The 10,471-nt window shown below is 44.0% G+C and overlaps 1 protein-coding gene across 6 annotated transcripts in view; it reads left to right on the top strand.

Annotated features, from left to right (window-relative positions):
• Window positions 1-10,471, top strand: part of pcdh15a (protocadherin-related 15a) — a 267,430-nt gene that overhangs the window by 150,607 nt on the left and 106,352 nt on the right. For all 6 annotated transcript variants that reach the window (XM_048269713.1, XM_048269715.1, XM_048269717.1 and 3 more), the window contains 4 exons: window positions 2,829-2,978; window positions 7,330-7,523; window positions 9,833-9,965; window positions 10,384-10,463. In XM_048269713.1, coding sequence (XP_048125670.1) covers window positions 2,829-2,978; window positions 7,330-7,523; window positions 9,833-9,965; window positions 10,384-10,463 — 557 coding nt within the window. The remainder of the gene's footprint in view (window positions 1-2,828; window positions 2,979-7,329; window positions 7,524-9,832; window positions 9,966-10,383; window positions 10,464-10,471) is intronic.

Below are 10,471 nucleotides of genomic sequence, written 5' to 3' on the forward strand. Positions count from 1 at the left end.
CCTGCACATTCTCTCAATATTCCCCATTGCTTTTGAAATCTGGAGTTATTATTGCATTTATTGGCTAATGACTGCTGTTATATAACGTCAAGCACCATGTGCCCCATTAACTGGGATCTGTGCACTCTACTGAGTCAGCTCAGCCTAGCCAGCTGTGTCTGTTACCTGACAAAGCTAGTCTGCTTTAGCAAGAGGCTTTTTGTTTGGTCTGTGTCAAATTATTTTATAAATAGAGACGTCCGTGGGGTCCAGACTGGATGGTGATCCCAAGCCCATTTTATTGGACTGCCTAGAGAACAGAGTTATGATTATTAAGATGTGGGCAGAGTAGGAACAATAGTGTTTGATTAAGTGCTGTTCTGTAGGAACGGAGCAGGATGAGCCATGTTTGATGGTACTCCCAGTGGGCATGTTTTTTTTTCTTTGTCTCGCTCTCTTTCTCTCTCCTCCATTCATCCCTCTCTCCTCTCCTCCATCCCCTCCCTCCTTTCCACCTCATCTCATTCAATGCTGTATTTATGTGAAGTTCATTATCAAGTTTGTTTTCAAGTTTGTCTCCTAGGAGGAAAAAAAGTAACTAAGACAGTATTATTGTCTGCATTGTGACGTCCCGAGTGAGTTTTCTTAATGATTGGCACTGAAGGCTGCGTCTTATAATTAATCTCTCTCTTTGTGTTTCTGTCTTATGATGCGTTTCACTACATCACCTCCTACACACACACACAGAGAAAGAGAGGAAGAGTTTCCTCCTATCTCTCTAAGGATTTTTTCACTTTTTTTAACCCAGAGAGATCAATCAGATCAGTTTCCCAACTCTTCTTAACCACCCAACACCCATTCCCACCCCCCATCCATACACACACACACACACACACACACACACAAACCTACCTCTCTTTGTTATTTTGTTTTTCTCAACAGTTATTTGTTATTTAACCACAAAGACAAAACAAACAGATAATTTGCAGAGAACATTGAATTGACATTTTGCTTTTATATATAGTGTGTTTGTTGTTCTCTTCACTCACCCACCAGTGGAGTGATCTCATTTAGAGTTGGGAGAGGAGAATGTTTGTGACAGACTTTATGAAGGATAGCTCTGCTGTTTTCATATAGGGGAGAGATTGGATGTTTGCCAGCCTTGTTATATGAAAATAACCCCGTTGTTTGGATAGTGATCAGAAGCATGTATAAGAGTAGTTGTGCACAAAGATGTCAGAAGGATATGTGGTTTACACAAGAGTTGGGCTTGGCACTTTGCAGGGATTAGAAACGCTTCAAAGAACGAAAACGGAAATTAACACAAATTTTAGATCAACATACCGGTAACCGAAAACGAGAACAATAACCATTTCACTTGTTCCGGAGTGAAAACGCTATTTTCAATTTCAGATAACAGGTTAATAACGGTATTTATCATTCCAATTAACCTTTCTTTGAATATTATTCAAAAGTCCATAGGCTTGGAAAGTCACCTGCCCACACAGTGTTCCTATAGGATGAATTTAGTCAGATTTTATTAATCAGTGTCTCCCCTGTATAATAGGCTAGGACCTACTAGTTGATAAAAAGGATCAAGACACTATGAAAATATCTAGGCCATGCAGTTGGTAGCACCACACATACAGTATGTTAGGGCTATTAGAGGGCTTAAAGCAAGAACATTTTCTGTGCCTGAAGTTAGGCTATCAGACATTTTTGAAGATCTAATATTATAAAGGCCTAGGCTAATTGCCAACTTTCAAATCTCGCCCCTCGCCTGAATTCATGCACAGTGTTTTTAACAGTTAACCTTGATATCTAATGTGCTTTGATTTAAGCTTTAAGGCTGTTGGGCAAAAAAAAAAAAAAAAAAAAAACTATAATAGGCTATTCTGCCACCGGCCATAAATCAATTTGTAAAGGCAATGTAATTTTTAAAGGAACGTTATTATCCGTTCTTCTATAACGTTATAAGGCGAGGCCTTGGGAACACTGGAACAGGAACAAAAAAATTATGTTTTTGCTCAGAACAAACCAAAATGAAAATCATTCTGTTTTCAGTCCCTGGCACGTGGGTAAAGGTCACATTGGTTGTGTCTGTCTGTCTGTCTGTCTTTCTGTCTCTCTCTCTATCTCTATATCTATCTATATATCTATCTATCTATCTATCTTTCTATCTATCTTTCTATCTATCTTTCTATCTATCTTTCTATCTATGTATTTGCCAATCTGTCTATTTATCTGCCTGCCTTTCTTTTGCTCTTTTGCTCTTTCTCTTTTTGTTCCTTTATGCATCATTTTTCTTCTGCCCCCCCCCCCCCTTTCTCCTCTGCTGTGTTCCAGTGGAGGAGCTAGCTGAGCAGCTCTGATGCTCTCTCATGAAGCATGAGAGAATGTGCTTATGGAAATATATAGTGGGAATGTCTTGACCACTGATCCTATAGTCCTATCCACCCGGGGACTCACACTCTGTCACCGCGATGCTCTAGAGACTCTAAGCCACCAAAACTGAGCCCTGCAGGGCTTCTGTGTGCAGAGGGGATGAACTGCAGTATAGCATTTGCATTTCATAGCAGTGTGATCCTCTCTTGACAGGATCCTTATTAAAGTGGAATTGTTTGCATATGGGTTTGTGTTGGAAATGTTTGAACATGACATGAATATCGATTGTGAATGGGCAGTGGAAGCACAGTGTACTAGTAACTTTATATGTGTGTGTGTGTTATAATGCAAACATTCTAAATGTGAAATAATGCATTGGTAGTTATTAATATGTTATAACATGTTAAAATGGTTGTTAATATGTAATAACATGTCAATAAGCTGTTCTGTGGGGTTGTACACAGCTGATGGCGTCTGACGGTGTACAGCAGAGCATGCCTGTGACGGTCAACATCCTGGTCATCGACGCCAACGACAACACGCCTACCTTCACTCAGGTGTCCTACGATGTGGAGGTGTTTACTAATATGCAGCAGGGAGAGACTGTACTTCAGGTCAGTCACACTGTGGCTCTATATGTGCCACTTACCTGATATATACTACAGTGTGCTTTTGTGTGTGTGTGTGTGTTGTTGTTGTTGTGTGTGTGTGTGTGTGTGTGAGTGTGCGTGCGTGCGTGTGTGCGTGCATGCGTGCGTGCGTGCGTGATTACAGTATTGTGCAAATTGTAGTCCAACATAGCATCATGAATGTAAGCGGATACATGCTGCTGTTTCAGTCTGTGTGTGTGTGTGTGTGTGTGTGTGTGTGTATGTGTGTGTGTGTGTCTGTAAATTAACTTCCCATCATGACTATGTGAGAGCAGCATGCAGTAAGTTGCCGCCTATTAACTAAATTGATTGTGCAATTTTCTTTTCCACCTATAAGGTTAATACCTGGGACAGTCTATGTATGCAAATGCATTTCTCTTCTTCATTCTTCGTTTCTTTTAAAGCATGATCTGATTCTGATTTATTGGGCACTGCTGTAACCCACGGCTACGGTCAATCGATGGGTTAAATCACATGCTGCACTGTCATATTTATACACAATGCAGCTAAAGCAAACTGCATTACTGCAGCACCAAATGGCACAATCTTGTGGCGTATAGATGTTGCAGAGCATTTTGTTACACCCACAACCCATTTACGCTCTGATTTCATCCAGATACACACACGGACCGGCACGGCACGGCACAGTGTGCTCCCGGAGTCAGGTGGCTCTCCAGCACTCTGTAAACTAAACCAATCAATTTTTGGTCGAGCGGCTTCCATTGTGCCCCACTGTAATCTACTCAGTCACAGAAACAATCCTGACTTGGCAAACAATTTCCTCGGCCAGAACAAAAGCGATATCCGAATCAGCCCAAGAGGCTCGGAGATGGAAAGAGCACAGGAGATGGGAGCAAGAGGGAGAGAGAGAGAGAGAGAGAAAAAGAGAGAGAGGAAGATGTAGAAGGGATGGGGGTTTTTATAGCCACTGAAGAAGAAGTATCTGCCTGGTGCAGACTTGAGAAAGTGATGAGTCACAAACTGTACTCGTGAAGCTCACGAAGCCTCAGCAGCCGTCGGCGAACGCCAGCGTGGAGACACGTTTCTAGTTTTCCGCTTCTCGCTTCTCCCGGCCTGGCGGTGATGGAATCGGGCTGCAGCTTTCCCACGGTGAGAGGAACAACTCCTCCGAGTGTCTCTAGCATCTGGCAGAAAAAAAATAAAAAACAGCAGCAACAACACCAATACCAGTGAAAAATCTGATAAATAAGAAAAGGAGGAGAGTGGAAAAACTCTCCAAAGTCAGCAAAAAACTCACCCCCCGACGACAGTTATTACCTGACTGCCATTACTTCACAGCTAGTGGCCGCCATTACCGAAACAACAGGCTGCTCTTTATGCGATGAGAGGCAACTCTGAAGCAGCAAACTGCCTCTCCGCCACTAGTGGATGTTGCCCAGATCGCGTGGGGGCCGTTATTAATTTATTTGTTTGTTTGTTTGTTTGCAGGTTTTGATGTCTCTCGGTAGTAATTGTGGTTTTGGTGACTGTGGTGGGCTTTTGCATTGTCTCAGAGGGTTTGTTTTCTTCTCAGCGGGGGGTTGCTTTCCGCGATTCTGTGTCTTTCTGTGTCTCTTTCAGTTGTTTATTTCTCTGTTCTCTCCTGCCTCCCTCTGTCTGACAGTCCCCCTCCCCTCTCCCCCATTTGGACTTTGGAACCGCCTCAGATTGCTTGTGGTTGAGAACACCATGCTCCTCCTCCATCTCTACCTTCTTCTCTCTGTCTCTCTCTCTCCTACACACTCTTTCTGCCTCTCTCTCTCCTACACACTCTTTCTACCTCTCTCTCTCCTACACACTCTTTCTACCTCTCCCTCTCCTACACACTCTTTCTACAGCGCTCCCTTGTTGCCTCTCTTTAAATCTCTCTCCTCCTCTCACTTCTATCTACCTCATTTCATCACCCTTTATTTGTCTATTTCTCTTTTTCTACATCCCTCCACCTTGCAATTTTTTGCCTTCTCTAATTGTACCCCCTCTCTCTCTCTCTTTTTCTGTTTCTCATTTCCCTCTCTCATCTTAGTTAGCTCAGCCAAAGAGACATGCATTCTGAAAGGTCATGTTTAATCTTTGTGGAATCACCGGCTGGCCCTTTTCTTCAGCAGCGGGTGACAGAGGCCAGTTACTGGGTCGGCCTGGCCTCTTAACCCCGTGTTTGATAAGCCGCCACACACACACACACACACACACACACACACTAACACACTTAAATGCACACGCACACACATGTACACTTAAACACACACACACTTGCACACTTAAACACACACATACACACACCCACACACACATACACACAGTCTTACACACTTAAACACACACACACACACACACACACTAACACACTTAAATACACACGCAAACACCCACACACATACACACAGTCTTACACACTTAAACACACACACCACACACCCACACACACACACACACACACACACACACACACACACACACACACACACACACTGTGGCACCCCTTAGCCTGGACAGCCTTTCTCCTGGGCAGTGCACCTGTGATGGAGGGCGCTACCTTCCTCTGGCCTTCCAACTCAGGGGCGACGTGGATGGATTGACCCGATCAAAAAGAAATAGAGAGAGAGAGAGAGAGAGATAGAGAGAGAGAGCAAATGTTGGAAGAGGAGAGGAGAGAGAAGGAGAGAGGGTCATTTCATTGATTAGCTTGGAGGTGCTCTATGTTCCACCTCTCCCCACTCGAGCCGTGAGTGCAATGATTCTCCCGCACAGCTTTGCTCTGTGGCAGGATTATCTGCCATTGAGGGTAATGGGGTTTGTGTGTCAGGCTTCTGAAACGCCGCTGTTTTGTTTTTCGCTCGACAACGTGCCCTTATCTTGCGCCGGCCACGTTTTGGGATTTGAGGGATTAAAACGGGGCAGAGTGTCATTACAGTGCAGCCAGTGCCGCAGTCCCAAAACAAAAAGCGAACAGTAAGGCGCCGTTCACACATGCAGGCCAGGATAGAGTTCTGCTGTTAAAGTACCGCATCTCGTATCGGTATGCTGGAGACACAGTAACTGTGTCAGGAGGTGCACTATATGACACTATATGACAACATTTGACCTTATATGGCTTTAAAAGCAATTACTCTGCATACACATTTTTGATTCATATTTGCATCCAGTCAGGATTAATAATGTCTCTATGGATGAAATATGCCTTTCAGAATGACAGCCAATGTATAACATTACACCTACAGTACATGAAGAGAAATGTTAGAATTGCACAAGGTGCAGGTCTGTTTGAAGACTGCTTATTTTGTGCAACAATGTGTTGAAGATTGATGACAGGATACTGGTAGAGAATGGTATTGAAAGTAAATTCTCTCTTGTCTCTCTCTTTCTCCCTCTCTCTCTCCCTCACCCCTTAGCCTGACAGCCTTCTCCTGGGCAGTGCACCTGTGATGGAGGGCGCTTACCTTCCTCTGGCCTTCCAACCTGGGGCTTAATGGGATGGATTGACCGACCAAAAAGAAATAGAGAGAGAGAGAGAGAGAGATAGAGAGAGAGAGCAAATGTTGGAAGAGGAGAGGAGAGAGAAGGAGAGAGGGTCATTTCATTGATTAGCTTGGAGGTGCTCTATGTTCCACCTCTCCCCACTCGAGCCGCGAGTGCAATGATTCTCCCCCCAAGACAGCTTTGCTCTGTGGCAGGATTATCTGCCATTGAGGGTAATGGGGTTTGTGTGTCGGGCTTCTGAAACGCTGTTTTGTTTTTCGCCGACAACGCGTTCTTTATCTTTATACCGCCACGCTTTTGGGATTTGAGGGATTAAACGGGCAGAGTGTCATTACAGTGCAGCCAGTGCCGCAGTCCCAAAACAAAGCTTAACAGTAAGGCTGCGCTCACACATGCAGGCCAGGATAGAGTTCTGTTGTTAAAGTACCGCATCTCAGATCGTGATGCTGGAGACACAGTAACTGTGTCAGAGGTGCACTATATGACACTATATGACAACATTTGACCTTATATGGCTTTAAAAGCAATTACTCTGTATACAATTTTTTGATTCATATTTGCATCCAGTCAGGATTAATAATGTCTCTATGGATGAAATATGCCTTTCAGAATGACAGCCAATGTATAACATTACACCTACAGTACATGAAGAGAAATGTTAGAATTGCACAAGGTGCAGGTCTGTTTGAAGACTGCTTATTTTGTGCAACAATGTGTTGAAGATTGATGACAGGATACTGGTAGAGAATGGTATTGAAAGTAAATTCTCTCTTGTCTCTCTCTTTCTCCCTCTCTCTCTCTCCCTCTCCATCTCTATCCCTTGTTCTCTCCATCACAGCTGAATGCCCTCGATGCTGATGAGGGTCTGAACGGTATGGTGACGTACTCCATCTTGGTCGGCGACCAGGGAGACTTTATCATCAATAACCGCACGGGACGCATCACCATAGCGCCGGGAGTTACGCTGATGGTTGGCCGCTTCTACGCGCTGACGGTCGAAGCGGCCGACAATGCCCCTGAAGCTGAGAGAAGGCACATATATTTATCTACCCACTCTCCACTCTCTCTCTCCATCTCTATCTCTTTCTCTCTCTCTCTCACACACACACTTCTCTTCAGTTTGTTCTGACTGCACCTAATCCATCATGTCAAGCCCCCAGTTAATATACCTGGCTGCATATCTGTTTATAGCTGTTTGCCTTCTGTCCTGCCGTGTTTATATGCTGTATGTGTGTTGGCGTCCACAGATGATTGTTTTTTTCTCTGCATTAGTCTCGTCATGTCTGTGTCCGTCCGTCTGTCTGTCTGTCTCTGTGCCCATCTGCTGGTACCTCCATCTGTTTTGTCTCTGCCCATTCATTTGTTACCCTGTAATTCTCCCTCCCATTCACCCAACCATCCAGTCATCCATTCAGATCTGTTTAACTCCACATCCGTTTAAATATCCACACCCTCATTCATCTCCTTCTGGTTAGCCGTTGATATTCTATGCTGGCTGCAATAGCCTGGAGGAAAGATACACCTCTGCCATACCACTCCCAATATTGACCCTACCTCTCTCCTCTCTCTCTCTCTCTCTTGAACATACACACACACACACACACACACACCTATACACACAAAAGACACATACCTCCATTCACACATTTTCTACATTCAAAGTCCTTCCAGACCTCAGCATATGGTAAATCATACATGAATGTGCGTGTTTGTGTTGTCCAAGATGCCAGACATGCCTCCCACCAATCCACCTTCTCCTAGCCTTTTCAAGCCTTTCTTTCTTACGCACACACACACACCAGGGATGGAAATTAAATATTTGTTCCACCTGCCACTGTGGCTGGTGGATTCCAAAATCTACCAGCCCCTCAACTTTTTTTACCAGCTACTAGAGAAATGGCATGAAAATGTGATATCATGATTATAGTAGGCTACTTAAAATGATCACGGTTATCGGCATTATTGCGATACGACTAAAATGTGCTGAATTTTGCCCTAAATCTACAAGCACAGTAGCAACAAAACTAAAAGCCAACAGAACCACAATAATATGCCATAGTGTCATGTCATAAAAGTGGTGTGGCTCCTTTAAGACGTTTGTGTGAGTTCTGGAGCATCCTATAATCGAGACTCCAACTTGATCTAACTATACTGTACATCATCTGATTTAAATATTTACAGGTATCAAGGCTATATTTAACATTTAGTATTTATTTTCTGTTTGGCCTGTTATGAAATCATGCACTGAACAATAAATGCACAGCTCAGCTTTAGGAAACTTAATACTTAGCATTTTGTGAAACTACATTGGAAAAACTCTAAAAACTCTCTTTTGTATTTGGCCGTATAGTGTATTGCAACAGTCCAAAGTTAGAGACCTCGTAGACATTGTCTTCAATTTCAAAACCGGATTACTCTGGAACGGCTAGTTGCATAACGGAATGCTTTACACCTTTGTGTTTGGTAAATTCTGCTGTTTATTCTGATATGTAGGCTAATCTCCTGAATGAAAAGTTTGTAGGATATTCCACCACGACGAATGGGTGTGGAGATGTCCGCCTGCCTCATAGGTCTAAATAGTAGCATGTCACCTTGTTTTCCGTGAAGGTGTCGCGGGCCGGATTAAAATAGCTACGGGCCACTTCAAAAGACAAATTTGCGTGAGAATATTAGTCTGTTTAGATACAACGCAGATCCACAGATCTCACTAGCAGTGGCACATGAAAGCATAGCCACAGTTTCTTAATGGTAATGGCAAAAAGTGAAGCACTGCACCAGTGACTATAGGCTATGCTGCAGGTGGCGGCTCACTGGTAGTTGTTGAACTTCAAATCAGCGTGATTTACGGCTGGTAACGCTATGATCCCTACAGACACTTTCTTATTTTTTTTAACCGGGCAATAACTATGAAAATTAGATCGGATCTGACTATTTGTGGTAGCCTATGCTAGCTCTATTTATCTAACCACCACAGTGGCTGGTAAGTTGACCAAATTCACCCGCCAGCGCACAAAACTACCCGCATTTGGCGGGGGGCGGGTGGCTAATTTCAATCCCTCACACACACACACACACACACACACACACACACACACACACACACACACACACACACAGATATACACGATATAGGCATTCATCTAGTTCTTTCCACAAAACAGACACACACAATGAATGCACCCACAAATACCACACAATGTGGTATATATATATATATATATATATATATAAATATATTGACCCAACATCCCTCTCTCTTTTTCTCTCTCTCTTTTCTCTCCCTCTCTCTATTTGTCTGTCTGTCTGTCTCTCTCTCCCTCTGTCTGTATGTCTGTCTCCAGAAGCTCCATCACGACCGTATACATCGAGGTGCTGCCTCCCAACAATCAGAGTCCCCCCCATTTCCCCCTCTTCACCTATAACCTGGAGATCAGCGAGGCCATGAGGATCGGGGCCATACTGTCCAACCTGCAGGTCTGGGACTGGGGCTGGTTGGACCGCTAGATTAGTGTGTGTGTGTGTGTGTGTGTGTGTGTGTGTGTGTGTGTGTGTGTGTGTGTGTGTGTGTGTGTGTGTGTGTGTGTGTTGGTAAGCACATACAATATGAATGTGTGTCTAGTTTGTAAGTGTCTGTGAGTATGTTACTGTGTGTGTGCGTATGTGTGTGTGCAATGAGTAATGGCAAACCAGAGGGCACCTATGAAATTGTTGACTTGTTTGTGCGAGCTCATTTGTTTCTGTCTGGTAGCCGGGGGGTGGGTCCTTAGTGACATATTCTAACAGGCAACACAGAGATCAATGGTTGGCCTGTTAAGGAGAAACCACAGGACTGCTGTGATATCTTACTCACCTGTTTGTGTGTGTGTGTGTGCGTGTGTGTGCGTGTGTACAGGCCACGGATCGTGAGCTTGACCCCATCACCTACCGCATCCAGAGTGGAGATGACCAAAAGGTGTTTAACCTGACTGAGACGTAAGTCA

This window comes from Alosa alosa, chromosome 18, assembly GCF_017589495.1.
Source record: "Alosa alosa isolate M-15738 ecotype Scorff River chromosome 18, AALO_Geno_1.1, whole genome shotgun sequence".
NCBI lineage: Eukaryota > Metazoa > Chordata > Actinopteri > Clupeiformes > Clupeidae > Alosa > Alosa alosa.